This window comes from Dermacentor albipictus, chromosome 6, assembly GCF_038994185.2.
Source record: "Dermacentor albipictus isolate Rhodes 1998 colony chromosome 6, USDA_Dalb.pri_finalv2, whole genome shotgun sequence".
NCBI classification, from domain to species: domain Eukaryota; kingdom Metazoa; phylum Arthropoda; class Arachnida; order Ixodida; family Ixodidae; genus Dermacentor; species Dermacentor albipictus.
The window spans coordinates 114,557,075-114,585,030 of NC_091826.1; the positions used below are offsets into that span (position 1 = coordinate 114,557,075).

General features: G+C 47.6%; 2 protein-coding genes across 2 annotated transcripts in view; both read left to right on the top strand.

Annotated features, from left to right (window-relative positions):
- LOC135908314 (uncharacterized) overlaps positions 1-27,956 on the top strand; it is a 494,518-nt gene that overhangs the window by 167,029 nt on the left and 299,533 nt on the right. The gene's annotated exons all lie outside the window — the stretch shown is intronic.
- Positions 1-27,956, top strand: part of LOC135908315 (uncharacterized) — a 259,955-nt gene that overhangs the window by 163,435 nt on the left and 68,564 nt on the right. Inside the window, exon 5 of the mRNA XM_070541266.1 lies at positions 3,606-3,758. Coding sequence (XP_070397367.1) covers positions 3,606-3,758 — 153 coding nt within the window. The remainder of the gene's footprint in view (positions 1-3,605; positions 3,759-27,956) is intronic.

Genomic DNA, 27,956 nt, shown 5'->3' on the forward strand with positions numbered 1-27,956 from the left:
AAAAACAATTTTATTTACAGACTCCTTAAGTATCGTAAAAGCCTTGAAGTCGCACTGTAAACACAGAAACCCCGTAATTACTGAGCTCTATTCCTTTCTCTGTAGAGCGTATATGTCTAACCAGCATGTAATTATATGCTGGGTGCCTGGACATAGGGGCATTGAGGGAAACGTACCAGCGGACCAGATGGCCACATCCATGTCATTGCATGCATTTAGTCCTACTGGTTCAGTCCCTGTCCCAGACCTGAAGCCTTTCTTAAGAAGAAAACTACGAAACCACTGGCAACGTATGTGGGACGCAGAAGTAAATAATAAACTGCATCTAATAAAGCCACAGTTAGGTTCTTGGCCCTCCGTAACAAAATCACGGCGAACAGATCTCCTATTCTGTCGCCTCAGAATAGGACACACGTTTGGCACGCATAACTTTTTACTCACTAGAAATGATCCTCCAACCTGTGGTAGATGCGGGGAGGGGCAGACCGTCCTCCACGTCCTCCTGGAGTGTCGGGCAGCCGAATCTGAAAGAAGGAAACATTTTTCCCTAGCATACCGGCAGCACATCCCCCTACATCCCGTAATGTTGCTCGACCCGGAACCTTTATCTGACACCAGCGCAGTCCTACGTTTTCTGAGAGATGTTGTCTTGCATGTTTTTAGCCCGACATGTTCGTAGCGGGTCCTCTCTTCAGAGGATGCCGCTGCGAGAGCTCTTTAGTATAGCACATGCCTCTAGGCCCTTGTGTTTCAAGGGCCTTGTGTTTTTTTCGAGGCAGCAGTGCTCCAAGTATTATTACTATCTTACATATTTTCTATTTTGCATCATTCTCGTACGATGGATTTTAATGTTTATAGTATTCGTCATTAATCATCGCCATAATTTTATAGCTCGTATATTTAACGCACATTACAGCGACTATTTTTAGGCCACGTTACAGCGAAATCTCATCTTCCATAAAGCATCTTCAACATACAACATTACAGACCACATTCATAAGGTTGACATTTCATTTTGCAGATCGAACGCTTTTTTGCAGTCATTTGTACCACGCACTTCCAATGAGTGGAATCACCTCCCCGCCTCGATAGCCACTAGCGCAGATCACCAATTATTCAAGAATGTCATAGCTAACACTGTATAACTAGGAACCTTTTTTTTCATATTGTTCAACCTGTACTCACAAATGCCTTAGCTAGCATTGTATATCTAGGTGCCATTTGTTAAATAGTTTTGTTTATACATATTCATATACATAATTTTCTGCACTAATAACTCCTGTTTGTTGAATTTACCCGTTCTTGCTTGTAACCACTCCCCTCTATAATGCCGTAATGACCCTGAGGGTATGATTAATAAATAAATAAATTACCATTTGTCATGGCGCTCTTTGGCCAAACCATGCACCACAAAAAACCACACATCATAATCATCATCATCATCATCAACTCCGTTAGACAGAATACCAGTAAGCTATCGCAGGAGACGAAACATCTGAAGAAGAAAGACCAATGTATGAAAGCCTATAACCCTGCAGCTAGAATAGAACTGGCACAACTTTCCAAGTTAACCAACTAGTGTAAAACAGCTGGCATGAGGAAGTATAATATGGCTAGAATTGAACATGCTCTCGCGAACGGAGGAAGCCTAAAAGCAGTGAAGAAGCTAGGGATAGGCAAGCATCAAATGTATGCGTTAAGAGACAAAGCCGGCACTATCATTACTAATATGGGTAATATAGTTCAAGTGGCTGAGGAGTTCCATAGATATTTATACAGTACCAGTGGCGCCAACGACGATAATGGAAGAGAGAATAGTCTAGAGGAATTATAAATCCAACATGTAACACCGGAAGAAGTAAAGAAAGCCTTGGGAGCTATGCAAAGGGGGAAGGCAGCTGGGGAGGATCAGGTACGAGCAGATTTGTTGAAGGATAGTGGGCAGATTGTTCTAGAAAACCTGGCCACCCTGTATACGCAGTGCCTCATGACCTCGAGCATACCTGAATCTTGAAAGAACGCTAACGTAATCCTAATGCATAAAAAACGGAACGCCAATGACTTCAATAATGACAAACGATCAGCTTACTGTCCGTTGCCTACAAAGTATTTATTAAGGTAACCGCAAGTAGAATCAGGAACAGCTTAGACTTCTGTCAACCAAAGGGACCAGGTAGGATTTCGTAAAGGCTACTCAACAATAGACCATATTCACACTATTATTCAGGTAATAGAGAAATGTGCCAAATCTAACTAACCCTTATATATAGCTCTCAATGATTACGAGAAAGCGTTTGATTCAGTCGAAACCTCAGCAGTCATGGAGGCATTGCGAAATCAGGGTTCAGATGAGCCGTATGTAAAAATAGAGAAAGATATCTATCTAGATACAGAAAGATAGCGGCTCCACAGCCACCGTAGTTCTCCATAAAGAAAGCAACGAAATCGCAATAAAGAAAGGCGTCAGACAGGGAGATACGATCTCTCCAATGCTATTCATGGCATGTTTACAGGAGGTATTCAGAGACCTGAATAGGGAAGAATTGGCGATAAGAGTTAATGGAGAATACCTTAGTAACTTCCGATTCGCTGATGATATTGCCTTGCTTAGTAACTCAGGAGAAGAATCGCAATGCATGCTCACTGACATGGAGAGGCAAATCAGAAGGGTGGGTAAAAAATTAATCTGCAGAAAACTAAAGTAATGTTTAACAGTCTCGGAAAAGAACAGCAGTTTACGATAGGTAGCGAAGCACTGGGAGTGGTAACGGAATACATCTACTTAGGGCAGCTAGTGATCGCGGGTCCGGATCATGAGACTGAAATAATCAGAAGAATAAGAATGGGCTGGGTTGCGTTTGGCAGGCATTCTCAGATTATGAACAGGCTGCCATTATCCCTCGAGAGAAAAGTCCATAACAGCTGTGCCTTACCAGTACTCACGCATGGGGCAGAAACCTGGAGGCTTAAGAAAATGGTTTTACCTAAATTAAGGACGATGCAACGTGCTATGGAAAGAAGAATGATGGTGTAACGTGAAGGGATAAGAAAAGAGCCGATTAGGTGAGGAAACAAAAATCGAGTAAATTACATCTTGGTTGAAATAAAAAAAAGATGGAATGGGCATGGGCAGGGCATGTAATGAGGAGGGAAGATAATCGATCGTCATTGAAGGTTACAGACTGGATTCGACGGGAAGGGAAGCGTAGCAGGGGGTGGCGGCAGAAAGTAAGGTGGACGGGTATGGGAGAGGCCTCTTCCCTGCCGTGGGCGTAACCAGGCTGCTGGTGCTGCTGCAGCAGCAGTAGCAGCAGCAGCAGCAGCAGCAGGGCTACCTTAATGGACTAGAATTCGGCCGCTACGACGGACTGGATTGGAGCGTTGCAAATGACATCATCTACTTTCATAACACTTATTACAACACCTGCAAAGTAATGCAAATACAGCTGCTGCTGACGACGACGACGACGACGATGGCGACGACAACGACCACGTCGACGACGACGATGATCATGACGATGATGATGATGATGATGATGATGAAGCTGGTTTTGAAGGCGTGTACTGCCTAAACCAACATGCCACATTTTCTTTTCTTTACACAGGGCTACCTGAATGGAGTAGAATTCGGCCGCTACGACGGAGTGGATTGGAGCAGTGTAAATGACGATATCTACTTTCAACACAGTTATTTTAACACCTGCAAAGTAATGCAGATGCACCTTTTTGCAAATGATGCTACACAACTTTTCTTGAACGTGAGTATTCTTTCTGACCTAATAACGTTATGCTTTTTTTTGTTAAACGTATGTAAGGAGGTGTTGAAGCATAGGAAAGAAGACGATGATTCCAGTGAAAACATTTTGCTGTCTGACATATTTCTTGTGTGCTTTTTTATTAAGTATACGTAAAAAGTTGTAAAAGGTAACATAAAATCAGTGAGAACGCTACTTAGCGTAGAAATTAGCAAGATGATCGCCATGAAAGATAGGCCCGGCAGTGTCACAGCAATTTTATGTATATTACAAACGGCAGAGCAATTTTATACTCAAATGCAGAGCACGCAGTTCAACTACGCCGAGGGTTCAGAAGACAGATGTGTAACTAGCCATGAGCTCAGAAGAGCTTTGTAAGAAGTGTCCCAGGGATAGGTGGCAGAAAATCATGGAATAATAGTCCATTTAACTAATGATGCAGAGGCTAGTATACAGGAAAAGCATGCGGCCCTTTATACGCAATGCCTTAAGGCTTCAAGTATACGAGAGAGTTGGAAGATTTTCCACATCACGCTAATCCATATGAAGGAAGGCGTCAAAGAACAGAAGAACTATACGCCCATTAGGAGGAGGCCGGTGCTTGCTTTCAGTATGGTACAAAATATTCACCAACGTAGTTTCCAGTAGACTCAGGGCTATACATAACTTCAATCAAGCCTAAGAACTGGCTAGCTTCAGGAAGCGGCCTTCTACAATGAATCAGATGAATGACATCAATGAGGTATTTCTGAGATTTACAACCGACTTCATTGTATGGCTTTCGGAGATTGGACAAATGCATTTGGTTCAAGGGCGATACCAGTAGTCATAGAGGCATGAAATACTCGATTAGTAAATGAAGCATACGTGAATGCCTTAGCAAGTGCCGATAGGGACTCCAGAGCTACGTTCGTTTTCCAAAAGAAAAATTGCAAGATGCCGATCGAAGAGGCCTCACGCAAGAATAGACCTCTCCAATGCTAAGCACTGCATGCTTAGAAGTATTCTAGGAATTTAAGTGCGAAAGATTACGAGTGTAGGTCAACGGCAATAGTCATGCAACCAACAGTGTGCTCATGGAATTATCCTGTTTAGCATCGCTAGAGTTGACGAGCAATAGAAGACTGAGGACGTGATCCGAAAAAGTGTTAGAGTAGGACTGAAGATTAACGTGCAGCAGAAGACAACGTAACGTTCAATAGCCTTGCCAGAAAACGAGAATACATGATTTACAGTCTGCCTTTATCATATATTTTCATTTGCAGATTGATGCCATTTTCTTGGATTTTTCAAAAGCATTCGACCGCGTTTCCCACAATCACCTACTTCAAAAACTCGCATCTATCGGAATCTCAAATAGCTTGCTTACCTGGCTTGAACACTTTTTAAAAGGGCGCACACAGTTTACCTCTGCAAATAACCATAATTCATCCCTTAGCAGCGTAACATCGGGTGTGCCACAGGGTGCTGGTTTATCGCCTCTACTATTCCTCATCTACATCAATGACTTACCTGCTAACGTTAAGAATAAATTGCGTCTTTTCGCGGATGACTGTGTCCTATATTCCCCAATCAAAAGCTCGAATGAAATTGCCGCACTACAACAGGATCTCGATTCTATCGCGGTATGGTGCGAGAAATGGTACATGCCACTTAACCTTACTAAATGCAAAGCTCTGTCATTCACCCGCAACCACAGCTTAACCAGTCACACCTACACAATAAATTCAGCTCCTATCAATCATGCCCCGTCTTACAAATATCTCGGCGTTCACATGACATCGACACTATCATGGGCAACTCATATTGACATCATCTGTTCTAATGCTTCACGCACCCTTGGATATTTAAAACGCAACCTGAAAGCCGCATCACCAGAAATAAAAAAGCTAGCATATCTAACATTCGTACGTCCTCAGTTAGAATATGCGTCATCTATCTGGCACCCTTCCCAATCATATCTAACCTATGACATAGAAGCAATACAAAATCGCGCTACTCGGTTTATAACTTCCAATTACGCTCGTGATACCAGCATAACCGCACTAAAACGTACACTTAAACTACCATCACTTGCTTCCCGCCGGATCATCTCTCGTCTCTGCTTGCTTCACACCTTTTATTACCATCAACACTCCGGGCATTCCCTGTTAAATCCACCCTTACGTACATCCTCTCGCTTAAGCCACAGTCGTCCCATAGCAAACATTAATACCCGATCGTCTGCCATGAACACTTCATTCTTTCCCGACGCTATAACCCATTGGAACCATCTCCCAGAAGATATCGTGTCATGTACTGACCGTAAAACATTCCGCGAAATGTTAAATAACCACACTGCTTAATTACTGATCCTACCGACCCTTACTCTAACACGATGTTCCTTTCTTTTTCACAATTGTTCCTGGCTTGTATTTGTTTATTGTTGTTTTTTTACTGTTCTGTACATTTCTTCTAACATTGTTACAAGGATTAAAGCCCTCCCTTATGTAATGCCTCCGGGCCTTTAAGGTGAAAATAAATGAAATATATGCAAGAGAATGTTTATTGTTAGGCTGCTGAGCACGAGGTCGCGGGATCGAATCCCGGCCACGGCGGCCACATTTCAATGGGGGGAAATGCGAAAACACCCGTGTACTTAGGTTTAGGTGCACGTTAAAGAACCCCAGGTGGTCAAAATTTCCGGAGTCCCCCACTACGGCGTGCCTCATAATCAGAATGTGGTTTTGGCACGTAAAGCCCCATATATTATTATTATTATTAGAGTATGTTTATATTATTAGAGTATGTTTATTGTTATTAGAGTATGTATTATTATTAGAGTATTATTAAAGCATGTATTAGAGTATGTTTTCTTGCTTTTCTTTTCAAGAAAAGCAAGAAAATTTGCATTCCGCCCCATCAAGGTGTGTTCGTGGCGGCCGCGATTCGATCTCGCGACCTCGTGCTTAGGGGCGCAACGCCGTAGTGACTAAGCAACCACGCCGTTTTGGCGAATGTTTGTCGGCAAATCTGGACCCGCAGGCTACTCTCGACCCGCAACTTATGGACACGCAGGGGCGTCTGCGTCAGCAGGCGTTTGGTGTGTTGCAACAGCACGTATCCGAACACATGAGGGCTGGACCCTCCTGCGTCTAACCATGAGGGGCTTAGCAGTCTCCGCGGGAAAAGGGATCCCGGTTGTTGAGGCGATGCTCTGTTTTTGGACCTTTAAGGGCTCTCGGCGACGCAACGCACCCATTTGGCCGCGGCTTCACGTAGATGGCACCTCAGGACTTACCGATCTGTGGGAAATCACTAGTTGCCTTTTCCTGTCCTCCTCTGCATTCTTTGTCTTTCTGTCTCACTTTTAACCTTCCCTCTTTTCTCCTCTTTTCTGCATTACTTCCCATTTTCTAGGTAGCGAGAGTTAACTCTGTATGAGTAGCCTACTTAGGTTATGTCATATTCGGTTATAGCGGTAACGAACAGCTGGCGTTTGAAAGACCTGTTTCACAGCGCCCGCAGCGTGCCCTTTAAATACTCCATGGTTGGTCAGCCACCTAGGAGTCTGAAATTTCTAAATATTTTTATGGGTAGTTCCTTCCCTCCACTCCCTGATCGCCCTCCAAAAGAGGGCGCATGGAAGATGTGTTCCTGTTCTTTGGATGTCAAAGACCGAAATTTCCGCGATTCCACCTCATTCACTCAGAAAAATCGGCTAAACAAGTACGAAAAATCACCTTCTTTTCTAGTTTCCAAGTCTCTAACTGACGTTCTTAGACCATGTTGCAAGGCATCAAGAATGGCAAATGGCGCTCTCCTCTTGAAGGTCTATGATCAGAAACAGTACGGAAAGCTCTCCAGTCTAGTGTCATTTGGGGATGTTCAAGTTCCAGTAACTCCTAACCGCACGGCTTTACCTTGGGCGAAGATTTGCTAGAGCTGACAGAGGCTGAGCTCTTGGAGGGCTTAAGTGAGCAGAATGTTGTCAGTGTCAAAAGAATTAGGAGGCTGGATGGCAAAGAAATCCAGACCAAGCACCTAATCTTCACCTTCGCTTCAAGTGTCCTGCCCGAGTCTATCAAGGCCGGGTACATCAAGCTCCGTGTTAAACCACACGTGCCGAATCTCCGCAGATGCTTCAAATGAGAGCGTTTTGGCCATGGTTCGCTCAGCTACCGAGAGCGTCAAACTTGTGCGAAATGCAGTGACCATCAACAGACCTATGAAACTTGCGAGTTATATTCACTTGTTTGCTTGACCCCGCAGGGGCGTCTGCGTCAGCAGGCGTTTGGGGTGTTGCGACACCACGGACCCGAGCACACGAGGGTTGGACCCTCCCGCGTGTAGTCGTGCGCGGCTTAGCCGTGTCCGGGGAAAGGGGGATCCTGGAGGTTGAGCCGATGCTGGGTGATCGGACCTTTAAGGCCCCCCGGCGGAGGCAACACACCTCTTTGGCTTCTGCTTCACGTAGACGGCACCCCCGGACTGACCCACCCGGGGGAAATCGGTAGTCGCCTCTTCCTATGTCTCTCTCCTCAAACCTTCGTCTTTATCTCTCACTTTTTTACCTTTCCTGTCTTCTTCTCTTTTCCATTTACTTCCGTTCTCTACGGCGGCAAGGGTTAACCTTGTGTGGATATCCTACCTTGGGTACACCATATTTGGTTATAGCGACGGCGTACGGCTGGCGTCGTGCAGGCTTGTAGACAAGCTCTGCCGCGTCCCCTCGTTGGGCTCCGTTGTGGGCGGTCGGCGCTGTTGCCGAACATACTCATTTTCTATGGCAGCACAAACCTCTGTCGTCTATGATCGGCGTCTGAAAAGATGCCGCACCGAAGTACCATTTCATTTCTCCTTTCGGAGCAATGCACCATCCTTCCCCAAGTTCTATGTAGTACACAGCGAAAGCAACATGCCAGTAAGAATACTCTCACCATTCCTTGTAGCCAAATGCCTGAAAGAAAAAATCGGACCGACGTACAAAGCCTCCAAAATGTCTAGCGGGGACCTCCTCCTAGAACTGAATGATAAAGACCAAGCAGAGAAGCTCACTGACCTTACCAGTATTGGCGACGCCACAGTGACAATTTCACCACATAGAACACTGAACACAAGCCGGGGAGTGATTTCTGAAGAAGACTTTATTGGATTGAGCGATGAGGAACTCCTTGAGGGTTTCCAAGAACAAAATGTGACAAAAGTACAAAGAATAGTAATCCGCAGAAACAACCAAGAAATCCCCACCAAACATGTCATACTCACCTTTGGAACAAGCGAAATGCCTACTTCACTCGATGCAGGTTATGTTAAAGTCAATGTCAGAGCATATATCCCTAACCCTAGACGATGCTTTAAGTGCCAAAGGTTCGGACATGCTTCACATGCATGCCGAGGCCAAGCAACCTGTGCTAAATGCAGCTCCAATGATCACCAATCAGATAACTGCACCTCTCCACCACATTGTGTTAATTGTAAAGAAGATCATCCAGTTTACTCGCGGTCTTGCCCTTGCTTGAAAAAAGAAAAAGAAGTGATTGCACTAACTGTCAAAGAAAAAATTTCGTTCTTTGAAGCCAGAAAGCGGCTATCATACCTTCCGCGTAGAAGTTACGCCGATGTGACGCAGTCGGGGGCAGCGTCACAGAGGCCTCCGGAGTCCTCCGAGCCCACGCGCAGTGGTGCCGCAGTGACTCCTCCCGCCCCCGTGATGGAAGCAGCCGACGCTGCTCCATCCTCCTCCAAGGCCCTGCAAACACCAGTCCCGCAGGGCCCTAAGATAAAACGAACCCCAAGGCCCGAGGCACGTGTCTCGGCGCCCAACTCTCGGTCTTCCAGCGCTTCAGAAAGAGCGATGGAGATCGACACAAGAACACCGGTGTCATTGACACCGACGGACAAGCGCTCTCTTGAGCGCGGTAAGAGGGACAAGATCCCAATAACCACTCAAATTAAGAAGGCGATAGCCTGAAGGTTATCGCTCATTTGTATAAGCCTTTTTAAATCTGTCACCTAACATCTCACCTCTTATCCTTCCGTAGTGCCAATTCTTACCTTTTCATTTTAAGATGGCTTTTATTATTCATTGGAATTGTAGAGGTCTCATGCACAATCTAGGTGACATCAAAGATATCATCAACATTTTTTCACCAGTTGCTGTATGTCTTCAGGAAACAAATCTCGGTCCAAAAAATAGTCAAATTCTCAAAGGTTTCACTGTCGTCCGAAAGGACCGCGAATGTTCCACCCGTCTGTCAGGCGGAGTGGCTATAGTCGTGCAGGGCGGCACTCCTACCCGAAACGTCCAATTAAATACACCTTTAGAAGCCGTAGCTGTCACCATTCTATCTTACAAAACCATCACCATTTGCTCACTGTATATTCCACCCCACATCCTCTTCACTACTAAACAATTAGAAAATTTAACAGATCAGTTACCAGAACCATTTGTTTTAGTAGGGGATTTTAATGCTCATTGTACACTATGGGAGAGTGTCAAAACTGACCAAAGAGGACAGTTGGTTGAAGATTTTATTTTATCCAATGACATCTGTCTCTTAAATTCAGGCGCCCCGACCTACTTTTCACCAACTTCCCGCACTTTTAGTTGTTTAGACTTAGCTATTTGCTCACCTTCACTTTTTACTGATCTTAAATGGGAAGCTCTCGACACGTCATATGGCAGCGACCACTTACCCGCAGTCATCAAACTCCTATCATCACCAAAAACCCTAGTAACTAGACCACGTAGATGGAAATTACAGCTCGCGGACTGGCCGGTCTTTATGGAGAACGCGATACTAGAAGATGTCTTTTCCCCAGAGCTAAGTATTGACAAACTTTATAAAAAAATCACGGAGGTTATAATCTGTGCGGAAGAAAAGGCCATACCCCAGTCATCGGGTATTGTGCACAAAAAGCTAAACCCCTGGTGGACGAAGGAGTGCACCGACGCTAAAAAAGCACAAAATAAGGCCTGGGGAATCCTGCGAAGGTACCCCACCTATAGCAACCTGTTAACCTTCAAACAAGCGAAAGCCAAAGCACGGTTCATTCGCAGACATGCTGAAAAATCATCATGGCAGAAATACATCTCTTCAATTGTTAGTACGGTAACATCAAAACGAATGTGGGACCAGGTGAGGAAATTTAAAGGAGAGTACTCATCTTACACAATACCACTACTTACATGCCCAGGCACACATACAACACTACAGGACCAGGCCAACTCATTAGGTGAACACTTTTACAACATTTCCAGCTCGGCAAACTATTCAAATTCATTCTTAAAATATAAAGAGTCGGCGGAGAAACAGACTGCCCACCACTGGGGCTTCAGCTGAAATGTATAATAACCCCCTCACAATACATGAATTGAACAGAGTTCTCTCTGCCGGTAAAAAAACGGCAACAGGTCCTGACCGTGTCCAATACACAATGCTGGCACACTTACCTCAGAAATCGGTAGGGACACTTCTTAAATTTTTCAATATGGTATGGGAGTCTGGGGTAATGCCCACAGATTGGAAAAATGCGATAGTAGTGCCCTTTCTAAAATCTGGTAAACCCGCAACATCCCCTAGTAGCTATAGACCCATTGCGTTAACAAGCTGTCTAGCTAAATCCTATGAGAGCATCATAAACACAAGACTCACATTTATTCTTGAAACAAGACGCCTAATAGATATGCACCAGTGCGGATACAAAAAGGGTTGCTCCACCATTGACCATCTCGTACGACTAGAACAGGAAATACGTGACACCTTCCTACACAAGCAATATTGTCTGACGGTTTTCTTCGATTTAGAAAAGGCCTATGATACGACGTGGCGATATGGAATCCTAAGAGACCTGGCTGACCTGGGAATTCGCGGCAGAATGCTAAATTGTCTATGTAATTTCATGTCAAACAGAACATTTCAAGTGCGTCTCGGCACAACACTTTCACGCACATTTACACAAGAAAATGGCGTACCACAAGGGTGCATTCTGAGCACGACACTTTTCATAGTCAAAATGAACTCTATTAATAAAATTATCCCATCATCTGTTATGCACTCATTATATGTCGACGATTTGCAAGTTTCTTGCCGCGCTTCAAATCTACCCGCCTGCGAAAGACAACTACAAATAACGATAAATAATCTGACACAATGGGCCGACAAAAATGGTTTTCGGTTTTCAACACACAAAACTGTTACAGTTCTCTTTTCCCAGAAGCGAGGTCTGCACTGCACTCCAGTTCTCACATTGTATGGTACAACGCTGCCGGTCAAAGAAGACTACAAATTTCAAAGTCAGATCCCCAGTGCTAAAAGCACTGGGGATCTGGCCGAACATGTCTATTACGTATATACCGGTCTCTTGTACGTGGCATTCTCGACTACGGTAGTGTAGTTTATGGTGCAGCTAGGCAGTCCTACATTAAGCGACTTGATCCAGTTCACAATCTTGGCCTACGACTGGCGAGCGGTGCGTACAGAACATCGCCTGTCCAAAGTTTATATGTTGACTGCAATGAGCCGTCCTTACAGCAACGCAGAGCACTACTTACACTTTCCTATGTATTACGAATTCGATCATCACCACAACATATATGCCACAGCATCGTAACACAGTGCAAATCACGGATACACTACACAAACAAACCAAACATGATTCGGCCACTAATCTTACGACACGAAGAATACTGTCAAAATTACGACGTTCCTCATGAGGCCCTGCAGGTTGCTGAAAGGCCACCAAGGTTGCCACCATGGTACAACTTTTCACAGCTATGTGACTGGACACTAACACATCTAAAGAAAAAAGACATTTCACAAGAACACATATTACAAGAGTTCCGAGCCATTCAAGAAAAATATAAAAATTACACGGAGTTTTACACTGACGGCTCCAAAACACAACAATACGTAGGTGTTGGGATCGTAACAAAAAATTGGCAAAATAGCATTCGAATAAATAATTTCTCTTCAGTGTTTACCGCCGAAGTTTTTGCAATATGGACGGCAGTAGAAAAAATAACCAGCGACAAGCAGATAAATGCTATCATATATACCGATTCGTTAAGCGCACTCAGATCTCTAAACCTTAACTCCGCGTCTGAACCCCTAATTGGTAATATCCTAAACATGTTGGCCTATAATGAATACGGAAGAACCATACGATTCTGCTGGGTCCCAAGCCATGGCGGGATACCAGGGAATGAAGCAGCAGATAGATGCGCGTTCATAGCTGCGCACAAAGGTATAACACAAACAACACTTCCATACAAAGACAGTATCCGAGCGATTCATAAGGCCCTGACATCAAAGTGGCAACTAGAATGGGACTCATACACAAATAACAAGTTACACACAATAAAACCCCTGCTTGGAGAATGGAAGTCGTGCAGTCACCAGCAACGCTTCTATGAGGTGATACTATGCAGACTTCGAATCGGGCATACACACCTGACACACAACTTTCTACTTCAAAACGAGAACCCGCCAACTTGCGAGAAGTGTCATGAACCTCTCACCATAATGCACATTATTATGACATGTCGAAACATCGAAACACAGAGACAAAGGCTTTTACAAAATCTCTACAACTTACACATACCTTTGCACCCCGCATCAATACTCGGAGATGAACCGCTAGTGCCCTTCACTGACTTGTTCAGCTTTTTAGAAGAAACTGGTTTTTTACACAAACTCTAAAGTATCGCAGCTTGTGCTGCTTTAAGACTTGAATTCCTAATATCTTGTGGCTGGCGCAGCATGGCCTCAGTCGCTTTTGCGCCATTAAACCCAAATTAACTAACTAACTTGTTTGCTTGAGCCGAGCGTTATGCAATTCCTCACAAGCAGCAGTCATAGCGTTTGTAAGCTGGTTACGTCATGCATTGCCGAAATTGCCATTAGCGGAATAAGCCAAATGCGACGGTACCAATGTATGGGTTAGCGGAAATGAAATTTCCCTGCTAACGTCCAGATATATAGGTGTAAAACCTGTGGATCTGTTGACCGTAGTACGCGCTGCAAATGATATTTCCGAAAGCTTAGCATCCAATTCCATCTGATCGGTGGTATGTGTCATCAGCATGGACCTCAGGTTCCTGTAAATGCGTTCTGTTATGTTAACCCTTGGATGGTATTGGGTTGTCTTTTTGTGTTTGATGCCAAAGTCAGAGCGTGTCTTAGAGAATGTGCGACTCGTGAAGTGAGTGGCCTCGTGGGTTATCAGATGTGGTGGGAAACCAAAACACGAGAAAACACCAAGGAGACAGCACCACATGTTCCGTGAAGTAAGAACACGCAATGGGTATAAGTCGACCCACTTCGTGAAGTGGTCAGTATCCACCAATAAATAGCGGTTGCCCTTAGGTGTTCGGGGGAAAGGGCACATTACCTCTCACGCGACACTTTGACAGGAGCTTTGAGTTACAACTGGCTGCATCAAGCCCGGTGGCAGGCCAACACGTGGTTTTACTCATTTACCAATTGAACGGCTTCGTGGATATAGTAAAACGTCCTCCCGCATGCCTGGCCAAATAGAACTCAACTGGCAAGTAGCGACTCAACTGGGAAGTAGCATGCAACTGGCTGACTCACCCTCCGATTCCTGTAGTAGAACAGCGCCTAGACCGTAGTAGATAGCGTCTGTTTGTAGCACAAACGGCTTGCTTAAGTCTAGGAGTTTTAGAGCTGTGGTCTCAGCAAGTACACTGATCAGTGTTCTAAATGCGTTGTGCTCATAGTCACCCCAACTCCATTTTACGCCTTTCCGTGATAGTTGAATAAGCGGAATTGTGAGATCTGCGTAGCATGCTATGAAAGAACGGTAGGATCTAATCATTCTAATCTAAACCAAGCTCTTGACCTCGCGCGGGCAAGGATAGTGTGCAATGACGCGAAGCTTCACGCCATTAGGAAGAAGCTGACCATCGTTCACAATAAAACCTAGCAAGTCTACTCTTCACCACGCTAACTGGTTGTTTTTTGGGTTCACGGCAAATCCGACTCTGCAGTTTCTGAATAACGATGGCAAGGTGTTCTAAGCGCTCCTCAATATTGCGCGAGAAGATGACATCATCCTTACATACTATAGCACGACTTTGTACCGCCCTTCGTAGAGAACAATATTCATTAGGCGCTGGAAACCACTACGTGAGCTCTTCAAACCAAATGGCATGCGGACACATTCGAAGAGTCCTTTATAGCAAGTGAATTTAGGGATATCAGCTGGTTCCATTTTATTTTGCGAAAATCACGGAGAGCACTCGACTGCAGTGAATACCGTTGCACTATGCATACCTGACAGAATCGAGTGAATTAAGGGAAGCGGATAAGCATCCCGAACCGTGGCGTCTGTTAAGCGTCGATAGTCTACGCATAACCGAGCTGTGCCATCTTTTTGAGGCGCTAGAACTACACGAGAAGCCGAAGGCCTCTGTAACACTCTCACCACATCGGTGTCAATCATCTCCTTCAGGAACGCCCGCTTGTGCGCACTCAGTAATCCTGGGTTGCATTTCCAAGGTCGTGGATTTCCTTTATGGATGCGGTACATGAGCGCAGCCTGGCTTTTCCGTGAACACGGTTGCGAACGGCTCCAGCGTGCACACGAGCTGTTGTTTCTGCGCATCCTCAAAAGCGCATTTTTCGACAAGAACTCGCAAGCCGCCGTTTCTGAAATCCAACACTGTTTTCACGGGAATAAAATTCCCGCCAAGTAGCATGGGTATTGCCAACCCCGAGCAATAACTAAACGCTGTCGACTTGTCTTGCTCCTTAGAGAGCGCACCGCTGCTCGTGCCGTTACTATTGCTCCGGTAGCAGCTCTCAAGCGCGTATTACATTGTGTGAGTTCGTCGGGCACACGCGAAAACTGTCATCTCGATAGAGGCACTGCCGCCAGTATATAGAAGTGCGGATATCTCCGTGCCTAAAACATGTACCTTGATATATGATACTGAACAAGAGCTAGCAAAGCTAGTGCGCTCTATGCGGCAAACAGAAAGAAGGTCACTTTGCTCATCCTCGGTAAGTTCGGCCTCCGGCGATGTTGGGGAGCTAGTTACCAGCGCGGGCAGTGTTTCCCAGGGTGGAAAAGCGCCATGTCGAGGGCATCATTGGACATTCACGCCGGTATTGTTCATGCTGACCACAACTGTAGCATGAGCCAGCCTGGTGTGCATCTTCCCACTACCTTGTGAGTGCCTGCGGCCTATAAGTGGAACAAAAGGGACCTCCAGTACCCAGAGGATTTCGTTGCCGGTTTGAGGGAGCGAACCGGTGTAGTGGTGGCACAACATTGTCGCGCGAATCCCTGGCCGTGCAGGGCCCCCGCCGCCGTGAAGTTTCCGCAAACGGAGCCAAGAGAACCGAGTTGTCCATGCGGGCCCGCCACGTAAGTTCAGGGCCGGGGACCCTTCAACGGTACTGTCCCAGTGTGTCTCGCCCTCACGGCACAGGCTGCCTCGAGTTCAACGTCGACTGGTGGTGGCGGAGGAGCGTAGTGTTGCTCCCAAAAGTGCGTCTTCGTGATTTCTTGGGCAAAGCCCTCAAGTTCCTCAAGGGAGGGGAATGGATATCAAATGAGATATGGTCTGAAGCGAGGGTGCACCTTCGCAAAACATGTGAGACCTTAGCGGACTCGGTGGTGCTGAGATCAGTGCGTCGAAAGAGTTCCTGCATGGCCCAAAAATATTCTCGCACACCCTCATCTGGGGTTTTGCATTCGGGAGCCGAGCTCGCGTCGGATCCGGTAGCCATAGTATATCGGCAGGAACTCAGCTCGGACCACAAGGACGAATTGATCTCTGGACAGGAACGGAGTCTGCAGGCGCAGCCACTGTGACGCGATACCACGATGAGCAATGGGCAGGGCTCCATTGAGCAAATTAAGCTTGCATTTGAGACACCCGAAACCGTCCTGTAAAAGGCCAAATCATCCAGAAAACCAATGATCGATTTCCCGGTGCCGCAGTCGCTGAATGCTAGAACGCCCGACGTCAGCTTCGTCAGCATCACGGGCTGCGCGCGCTCGTGTCCCGTGCGCGTGTCGGCGGCGATGTCTGCGACCCGAGCTGTTAGTCTGGCACAGCGTGGTGATCGGGGCACAAAGGCGACTACACCGTTGCATACTGGCTTCACCAGCTCCAGCTCTGGTCACAGTCGAGACTCCGGGATGCTGTTCATCGACTTCGGAGATTGCATTGCGTGCCGAAGAGCGCGTCTCCATGGAAAACCAGAAAGCAAACCAAAGACTGACTGACTGACTGAATAAACTTTATTGAAACCAGCAAGAGATGGTGGCTGGGCCTAGGCCTCCCACGTGGGGACGTCGAGGTGCTGCCTCTTCGCCGCCTCGCAGGCCTGCTGGGTCGCCCAGAGTTGGTCGTCAAGGTTGGGGCTACGCAGGGCAGCGTGCCATCTCGATGAGAGGGTCGTGGGGTTACTGTCGGGGTATTGGTGTGTACAGTCCCAAAGCATGTGTGGAAGTGTGGCTGGCTGTGTCTTGCGGATATGGCACGTGGGATTGGGGTAAATGTCTGGGTAGATCTTGTTGTAAAGTTGTAACGAGGGGTAGGTATTGGTTTGTAGCAGGCGGAAAGTTGTAGCCTGCGCTCGGGATAGTTTGTTGTGTGGGCCGGGGAAGGTTCTACGCTCTAAGTAGAAGGACTTCACAAGATCATTGTAGCGTGTCAGGCGATCCCTACCGGTGGGGGCAGCCTCCCCTTCTCCCGCGCGGTTAACTAGGCCTCGCACTAGGGAGTGGGTAACCTCGTGGAGGTTGGGGAGGTGCGGGTGGACGGTGCCTACATGAGCCGTGAACCAGACGAGTGTAACCTGATGGTCGGTTGAGCGGGGCGCTTGTTGCAAGATGCGCAAGTCTTGGTGTGAAATACGGCCGTTGATATAGTTGATAACGGCGGAGCGGGAGTCAGAGACGATGGTATGGCATGTTGGGTCTAGTGTGGCTGGCGCGATGGCCACTTCTTCAGCTTCCTCAGCGTGTGGGGTTACTAGGCTGATAGCATGGTGGAGAGAGCCTCACGCGTGGTGACGGCTGCAAAGCGGGTACCGTGGGGATACTCGGCGGCGTCGACGAAACTCACACCGTCGTGGCGAGTAAGGGATTTGGTGAGAGCCGTGGCACGTGCTGTGCGACGTGCGTGGTTGTATTCGGGGTGCATATTTCTAGGGATAGGATCGGCGTGAATCCAAGCTCGCATTGTGGAGCGGATCTGCTGCTTATGGCCGTGTTGATGGTGGTAGGTGATACCGTGCGAGGTGAGGATACGGCGACCCGTCGCTGTGAGAGTGAGTCTCTCCAGCTGAGAGCGACATTGGGCCTCGATGAGCTCGTCCAGTGTGTTGTGGACGCCTAGTTGAAGGAGGAGGTCAGTGCTGGTGCAACCGGGGAGGCCGAGGGCTTGTTTATAGACACCGCGTATAAGTGTGTTGATCTTGATGTGTTCAGCCTTGTACCAGTTTAGATACGCAGCAACGTAGGTGATGTGGCAAATTACGAATGACTGGAATAATCGGAGCAGATTCTCCTCTTTCATACCCCCATGGCGGTTGGAGACCCGCTTCAAAAGTCTCATGGTGTTGGCTGTATTCATCTTGATTTTGGCGAGGGCCATGCCATTCGCTCCGTTCGCCTCTATGAGCAAGCCGAGCACTCGGATATTGGTGACGATGGGTATGGGGCTCCCATCCATGAGATGAAGCGCAATGTCTTTGTAATGGCGTTTAGCGGTGGAGTATTTCGGACGGCGGCCACGGAGAGTAGGCCTGTAGAGAAGGAGTTCGGACTTCGCAGGGGAACAGCGAAGCCCCGTGCCTTGGATATAGGTCTCGACTGTTTCAATGGCGAATTGTAGTGCCGTTTCTATTTCGCCGTCACTGCCTTTGTGGGCCCAGATGGTTATATCGTCAGCGTATATGGTGTGGGTGACACCGTTCACTTGCTGTTACTCCTTGGCAAGATCGATCATCACAAGATTAAAAAGCATTGGGGAGATAACGGAGCCCTGGGGAGTTCCCGCGCTCCCCAAAGTCTGGGCGTCGAAGCGGAGATCCCCCACCGAAAGGAAGGCCGTGCGATTAGACAGAAAGTCTCTGACGTAATTAAAAGCGCGCGCACCGAGATTAAGGCGTGAGATGCGGTCAAGAATGGTGGAATGGGCTATGCTGTCAAATGCTTTTTCGAGGTCGAGGCCGAGTATAGCTTTAGTAGTACGTGTTCTATCTTCTAGTATATGGTGCTGAAGTTGTAGCATGACGTCTTGGGTCGACAGGTGGGCCCGGAAGCCAATGACAGAGTGAGGATACGCTGCAGTGTCTTCCAGATGGGTGTTAATTCGCGTGAGGAAGGCATGCTCCATAACCTTTCCCACACATGAGGTTAGTGAAATGGGGCGAAGATGATCGAGGCGAGAAGGTTTGCCAGGTTTCGGAATAAGGATGACCTTTGCTGTTTTCCAGGCCGGCGGAATGGCTCCATTACGCCAGCAGTCATTGATATAGTCTGTCAGGTGGGTGACGGAGGCATCATCCAGATTACGGAGGGCTTTGTTAGTGACCCCATCGGGCCCAGGGGCAGAACGGCTGTTTATTTATGCAGGGCGGCTTGGATCTCAGCGACACTAAAGTCTTCGTCCAGTGGGGGGTTGGGGGCCCCGGTGTAGGAGCCGTGAGATTGCACTGGGCCCACGGGGAGATACTTGTTGGTGAGGTAGTCTAATACTTGGGCGCGGCCCAGTTTCTTCCTTTCCGTATAGAGAAGTTTAGTGAGGCGATCTTGTTGGCAAGAGCGGGTGGCTTGACTATCGAGGAGGTGTTTGAGAAGCTTCCAAGAAGAGGGACAATGGATCTGTCCGTCAGCAGTATTGCACAGTTCAGTCCACTGCTGACGGCTCAGAGTGAGGCAATGGGCTTCGATTTCCCTATTAGGGAGGGCTATTTTAGCGTGGAGGCGCCTGTTGTGACGTTGCCCTTTCCAGCGGGATAGGATGGATGTTTTAGCCGCGAGGAGGTGGGCCAGTCTACTGTCCATGCGCTCGACGGGTGCATCGGTGGTAATGGTGTGCGTGGCTGCATTGGTATCGGAGTGGAGATTTCGGGTCCATGCATCAATGTCCGCTATGCGTTCCGCGTGCTGGTCAGCGGATCGATGCTTGCGAAATGCATCCCAGTCAACGCACGTGAACTCACGGGGTTTGGCAGTAATTGCAGCTATCCGAGGGAGAAGTATGGCAATGATGCAATGGTCATACCGAGATTATGTTGTGTGTTGCTCCATTCGGCGTTGGTGACGTTCTTGGTAAATGTCAGGTCGGGGGTCGTGTCGCGGGAAGTGGAGCTACCGAGGCGTGTGGGGAACGTGGGGTCTGTAATGAAAGTGAGGCCGAGGTCTTGGGAGTCTTTCCAGAGGTTTCGAGCCGCCGTCGTCGAGTAGCCATATCCCCATACCATGTGGGGGAGATTGAAGTCTCCAGCGATGACGAGGGGGTTGGTGCCAGCTACGTTAAGGGCCTTCTTGAAGAGGGTGAGAAAACGGCTTCGAACTTTGGCAGAGGGATGGCTGTACACGTTAAGGAGAAAAATACTTTCCTTACGTCTCCTGGTGGGGATAAGTTCAACGAGAAGGTGTTCGATGTTTCGGTCGTGGAGATTGTGTTCGATGGCGGTGATTATCTTGTGGACGAAAGTGCAGAGGCAGCGAGAAGCATGTGGCGGGATGAAAGGTTGGTAACCTGGGAGGGTGACCGAATCGATATGGGTTTCCTGAATCATGATGACGTCCGGTTGCCGGGTGACGGTACGAAGGTGTTGACGGATGACTCGCTGTTTGCGGAGATAGCCTCGGCAGTTCCACTGCCAGATAAGTGTATCTCTGTTATTGTTGGCCATGATGGGGATTGGGGGATGCCGTCAGGGGCAGTGCTGGGGTTTGGAGGGTAGGAGGAGCGGGAATGGGGAGAGCTTGTAGGTGGGTTTCAACGTTTGTGACGCGCTGACGAAAGACAAGACGCAAAATATATAGGCTGTGACGAAGAAGATTGGCAGGCTGAAAAGCCCCGTTACTATCGCGTGGCTCGTACCCAGTTCGTTGGCTCGCTGCGCCCTACCTGCTGGTGCTGAGTTTGTCGCTGCTGCTCTACGGGCCGAAAAAACCCTTCTTACAAGGCACGAAAATGATGCCACACAAGAAGCCGAAACGCAACCGTGAAAGACACTACAAACGCGGCCGCCAAAATGCCAGAAACTCTAGCTAACGGACAAGAAGCCCCTGATGCCTGCCGTCTGAGAACCAGCAGCTGGTCCCACGTAGGGCGGCAAATGTGTGCTGAGGACCGGGGCTTCAGGACAGTGGCCGAGGCTCTCGGGGATGGCATAGGGTGCAAGAGCTATGGAACAGGCAACCGTTACTCGCCAAAGCCTCAAACGAAATGGACTGCTTCCTGATCGCCGTTGGTCGCACTACGGCCCCAGGGCGGCTGGGCGTGTTACGGGCGCATGAGCCGGGTCCAGGTTATCATGATAGTGGCAAAGTAGCGCCGCAATATATAACAATATATAACCCGACAATATATAACCTGACGTGACTGCGTGGACGTGGTCTGCGAAAGGTCAAGCAGCAGGTACAACCGCTGCTCGTGCCGGCAAGCCATGCCCCTCTCCTGACCTAAGCCGAAGCCTTAAGAGCTCGTATGTCGGCAGTTGGCTATCCGCGCTATACATCTGTGCAACCGGTGGCACAATACTTTCCCAGCCGCCTACGCAAGCCCAAGTCTCACCGTGCGGAAATTAAATGTGTGGTGCGTTCCCGAGAATCGGCTGCTCTGCTACTATTGCGATGAATCTAGTAGACTGTAGAAAGAGTGCACATACAGGCAGATGCGCGTTCCTGAGTTTCGCCGAGATGCACGTCGACCCCCTAATGGTGAGCGTGTCTGAGCTATTGCCGAGTACTTCGCGAGCCACAAGTCCCCGACTTTTAAGCGGCGTCAGTTCCGCTCTGGACCTCCTCCACGTACCACATCACCTGATCGTCACTCAGCATTTGCTCATGGAACTGGGAGAAGACAACGACTCCAAGCACACTCCTGGAAAATCAGGAAGAGCGGCCTCAGGAGGTGGGGCTGCTGCTGACCGATCAATAAAACACGCTCTTTCTTCGGCACGCCAGCCGAAGGCCAATGATTCCCTATCAGAGGCGCATGTCATTGACGACAAAAGTATTTCCGCGAACATCCCCATCCAGGTCGTCAAAGACACGGTCACTACCCTCGTGGACACTGGCGCCCGTTATCCTGTAGAGAGTCCCGAACTAGCTGCAGCCTGAGAAAACTTGCGGAGCCAAGTAATCGACCATGCATCCGGACAGCATGGAATCATCACTTGACGCCGACTAGGAGATACATTCATCATCATCGTCGTCAGCTTGGCTACGCCCATTGCAGGGCAAAGGCCTCTACCATACCTCTCCAACTACCCCGGTCATGTGCTAATTGTGACCCTGTTATCCCTGCAACCTTCTTAATCTCATCCGCCCATCTAACATTCTGGTGCCCCAGCTATGCTTCCTTCTCTTGGAATCCAGTCCGTAACCCTTAATGACCATCGGTTATCTTCCCTCCTCATTACATGTCCTGCCCAAGCCCATTTCTTTTTCTTGATTTCAACTAAGATATCATTAACTCGCGTTTGTTCCCTCACCCAATCCGCTCCTTTCTTATCCCTTAACGTTACACCCATCATTCTTTTTTCTATTGCTCGTTGCGGCGTCCTCAATTTAGGTAGAAACCTTCTCGTAAGCCTCCATGTTTCTACCCGTAGGTGAGTACTGATGAGACGCAGCTGTTATACACTTTTCTTTTCAGTGATAATGGCAACCTGCTGTTCATATTCTGAGAAAGCCTGCCAGAGGCACCCCAGCCCAAGCTTATTCTTCTCATTATTTCAGTCTCGTGGTCCGGATCTGCGGTCACTACTTGCGCAAAGTACATGTATTCCCTTACCACTTCCAGTGCCTCGCTACCTATCGTAAACTGCTAATCTCTTCCGCGACTGTTAAACATTACTTTAGTTTTGTGCAGATTAATTTTTAGACCCACACTTCTGCTTTGCCTCTCCAGGTCAGAGAGCATGCATTGCAATTGGTCCCCTGAGTGACTAAGCAACGCAATATCATCAGCGAATCGGAAGTTACTAAGGTATTCTCCATTAACTCTTATCCTCAATTCTTCCCAATCCATGTGTCTGAATACCTCCTGTAAACACGCTGTGAATAGCATTAAAGAGATTGTATCTCGCTGCCAGACGACTTTCTTTATTGGGATTTTGTTGCTTTCTTTATGGAGGACTACGTTGGCTGCGGAGCCGCTATAGATGTCTATCTGTAGTTTTACAGATGTCTCGTCTACGTCCTGGTTCCGTAATGCCTCCACGACTGCTGAGGTTTTGACTGAATCAAACGCTCTCTCGTAATCAATAAAAGCTATATATGAGGGTTGATTATATTCCGCACATTTCTCTACCCCCTGATGGTGTGAATATGGGTAGTCTTTATGAAATTCTGCCTGGTCCTTTGGTTGACAGAAGTATACGGTGCCCCTGATTCTATTTGCGATTACCTTAGTAAATACTTTGTTGGCAACGAGCAGTAAGCTGATCGGTCTTTAATTTTTCAAATGTTTGGCGTCCCCTTTTTCATGAAACAGGATTATGTTGGCGCTATTTCCAAGATTTCGGTACGTTCGAGAACATGAGGCATTGCGTATACAGGGTGGCCAGTTTTTTTAGAACAATCTGCCCACCTTCCTTCAACAAACCTGCTGTTACCTGATCCTCCCCAGCTGCCTTCCCCTTTGCATAGCTCCCAAGGCATTCTGTACTTATACCGGTGTTACTTGTGTGATTTCAAATTCTTCTAGACTATGCTTTCTTTCATTATCGTCTTGGGTGCCACTGATACTGTATAAATCTCTATAGAACTCCTCAGCCACTTGAACTATATCATCCATATTAGTAATCGTATTGCCGGCTTTGTCTCTTAGCGCATGCGTCTCACTCTTGCCTATTGCTAGTTTCTTCTTCACTGCTTTTACGCTTCCTCCATTCCTAAGAACATGTTCAATTCTGTTCATATAGTGCTTCCTTATGTCAGCTGTCTTAGGCTTGTTGATTAACTTGGAAAGTTCTGCCAGTGCTGTTCTACCTGTAGGGTTACAGGCTTTCATACAATGGCGTTTCCTAATCAGATATTTCGTCTCCTGCGACAGCTGCTGGTAGCCTGTCTAACAAAGTTACCACCGATTTCTATTGCACACTCCTTAATGATGCCCATAAGATTGTCGTTCACTGCTTCAACACTAAGGTCCTCTTCCTGAGTGAAAGCCGAATACCTGTTGTATGGCTTGATCCTGAATTCCTCTATTTTCCCTCATACCGCTATCTCATTGATCGGCTTCTGATGTACCAGTTTCTTTCGTTGCCTCATCAAGTCTAGGCTAATTCGAGTTCTTACCATCCTATGGTCACAGCGGCGCACCTTGCCGAGCATGTACAAATCTTGTATGATGCCCAGGGTTAGCGCACCGTATAAGAACTATTTCAATTCTAGCGTCGCCATTAGGGCTCCTCCACGTCCACTTTCAGCCCTCCCACTTGCGGAAGAAGGTGTTCATTATCCGCATATTATTCCGTTCTGGAAACTGTAATAATAACTCTCCACTGCTTTTCCTAGGCCTTATGCCATGTTCCCCTACTCACTTGTCTCTAGCCTGCTTCTTACCTACCCTGGCACTGATGTCGCCCATCAGTATAGTGTATTTTGTTTTGACTTTACTAGTTATCGATTCAACGTCTTCATAGAAGCTTTCGACTTCGTGATTATTAGGACTGGATGTAGAGGCGTAGACCTGTATACGACCTTCAATTTGTGCCTCTTATTGGGTTCACAAGACCTGCCTCCCTCTCGTTAATGCTATAGATTTCCGGTAAGTTACGAGCTATATCCTTATTAATCAAGAATCCGGCTCCCAGTTCTCGTATCTCCACTAAGCCGCGGTAGCACAGGAAGTTCCCACTTTTTAGCACTTTATATGCTTCTTTTGTCGTCCTAACCTCACTGAGCCTTATTATATCCCATTTATTGCTCTCTAATTCCTCCAATAGCACTGCTAGCCTCCCCTCACTAGATAACGTTGTAGCGTGGAACGTTGCCAGGTTCAGATTCCAATGGTGGCCTGTCGGGACCCAGAGATTCTTATCACCCCGGCTGCGTCACAGGTCTGACCGCCGCCGTGGTCAGTTGATTCGCAGCTGCTGGGGTCTGAGGGCCGGGGTTTTATTGTTGTATGCATGTAGGAGGTTTTGGACATGTGCTGCACCAGGGTGGCCAATCCTGCTCTGGTGAGGGAGTTCCTTACCGCTTCTTGTCACTGGGGTCAGGCCGCACTCCAGGCCTGTTTAGCAATTTTATTAACACATGGATTTTCTTATCCGGTGTAAAATTGCGCTGTACCGGTATACAAACCACGGTCCTCTTGCACTCCAGGCGGATGCTCTGTCTCTACGCCACCGCTGCGCTACCGGACTCTGCCGGACCCCAAATTCGTCAGTCAGCGTGCGTTGCCTTTCTCATCGTGTTGCTCGAGTGTTCCCGAAACCTCATCCTTGCGATGGATTTTCTTCGCGAGCACGGAGCTTTCATCCATCTTCGGGAGCTGTTAACGTTTTCCGATGACTAGGCGCCCAGCATGCAAGATAGTAACACGCGCAAAGCAGCAAGTCGTTTTGCTGACGACGTTTTGACAGTCCCACCACGAATAAGTATGTTCATTACTTTTAAGTGACGGTTACCATAAGAGTAGCCGAATCGGTGCTCTTGGCTCGGCCAGTCAGTCTCACCCGCTGCAATATTGAACTGAACCGCAGCATGACTGAGGTTTTCGGTACCAAATTAGTGGTGGGTACCAACACATGGTAAAGGTAAAGGCCATTGCTCTGTTTGAAAGCATGGGGAAGCAACATGTACCACATCTGCTGAGCTTTCTGTAGCCTTGAAGCGTAACACGGAGGATGTCATTACAATCGATAGAAATCCTGAGCACTCATCCACACAGAAAGAACGTATGCGCAGTATTATATGCATGTTCAGTGACTGCTTCGCAGCCAGGTCGAAACTAAATTAGACCCGCATCGCGAAGAACCGTGCTAATAGGAAACCGACTGAGCAGTACGTGCGCCTGTCACAAATGGACTGTGACAAAAGGAGCAAGAGGTGATCTGCTGTAAAGTAAAGCGAATAATCAGCGACGACGTAATCAGCGACAAGGTGACGAAAAAAGTCAGCTGCCCTCTTCCCTACATATATGACTCTTGAGAGCGTCTTCGACAGGCCCGATATGTCTGCTGAATGTATTTATGAAGCAGATACTGGCAGATCGCAGCTGATGAATGGGATGACAAAACGAGACCATTAGTAACTCCTGACGGCTTGTACGAATTTAAGGTGCAGTCCTCAGGATTATGCTCAGCTACCATGACCTTTAAAAGAATGATGTGCACCATGCAGTCATGTCTTAAATAGCAATCATGTCTTCTCTATTTAGACGATGTCGTTGTTTTTTCAGACATTGGAGTAACACCTTCAGCAACTTCAGTCGATGTTTCTTGCAATTTCTTCTTAGGCATATCATTAACATCTGATAAATGTGATTTCAGTAATTAGCAGCGAAAATTCCTCGGCGACGTTGTAAGCCATGATGGTGTTCGGCGAGGCCAAGTAAAAATTATGGCTATTGCCACATTCCACCACCAGCAAATAAAACAGATGTCCGCCATTTCTTTGGCCTCTGTGCATATTACAGACACTTTGTGAACATATTATCCAAAGCAGCAGAACCCTTGACCCGTTTACCAAAGCAGCCATCCCATTTGTTTGGGGTCCGCTGCAGGGAGATGCCCTCTCTCAGCTTCAGCAGTGTCTCCAAACACCACGCATACTTGTACACTTTGATGAAGATGGTGACACTGAACTGCACACTGAAGCTAGCAAAATCTGCCTTGGTCCAGACCCCGTGCAGGATAAAGATGGCATTGGACGTGCTATTGCTAACGCTAGCCACACTTTAACATCTGCAAGCAAGAAAATGAAGGCATCTCGTTCGTTTCGGGTCTGCAGCAGAGAGACGCCTTCTCCGAGCTTCAGCGGCACTTCCAGACACCGCCCTTGCTTGGACACTTTGACGAAGATGCCGAGGCACTGAACAGCACACTGATGCTAGCAAAATCGGGCTTCGTGCAGGCGAAGACCGATTGGCCCAAACCAAGGGCGCTATAATGTGAAGCTATTCAAAACCTTTCTATTCCAATTCTGCAATCAGCCCTCCCCGATTGGCCAACAACTTTTTTGGACCACCCCCGTCTAACGGGTCTGTCATGCGACGTCACGAAAACCGCGATAGCCTCCCCTATGATATGACGTATTCGCACTGAATATGCATGATTTGATTGAGCAAAAGAAAAATACTTATTTCTGATTCGACGCCTTTTCGCCATTAGCCCTCGGCTATCTGTCAAAAGTTTTCGGGCTGCACCCACTTTACCTGCCTGTCACGCGACGTCACAAAACCGCAAAGGCTCTCCGCATCAAAAGGACGTGTACGCGTTGAAGATTCATTAATATTCCGAACAAAACTGAATGTTCTTCTTAATAGCCGCAGGCTAGCCCGTTCCGAAAGGAATACCAGATTGCTACCGCCGAACGCTCAGGCACTGGCTACTAGCACCTGCTGGAGAGCATTGGTTTACTTGCGTATAATAAAACCTTTTGCGTGGCCGTATCACGTTTTCGAGCACTTTCGGCACGTTTACGACCTCGTTCTGCCAACTCTTCTTTGCTGAGGATCCGTTCTAGCGTCGTTTTTATTTGCCAGCCGCCGCGATTTTCGGCCAGCTACCGAAAGCTAAGCAAGGGAAAGTTAATAATAATAATAATAGTATTTGGGGTTTTACGTGCCAAAACCAATTTCTGATTATGAGGCACGCCGTAGTGGAGAACTCCGGAAATTTTGACCACCTGGGGCTCTTTAACGTGCACATAAATCTAAGCACACGGGTGTTTTCGCATTTCGCCCCCATCGAAATGCGGCCGCCATGGCCGGGTTTCGATCCCGCGACCTCGTGCTCAGCAGCCCAAGGGGAAAGTTGACTA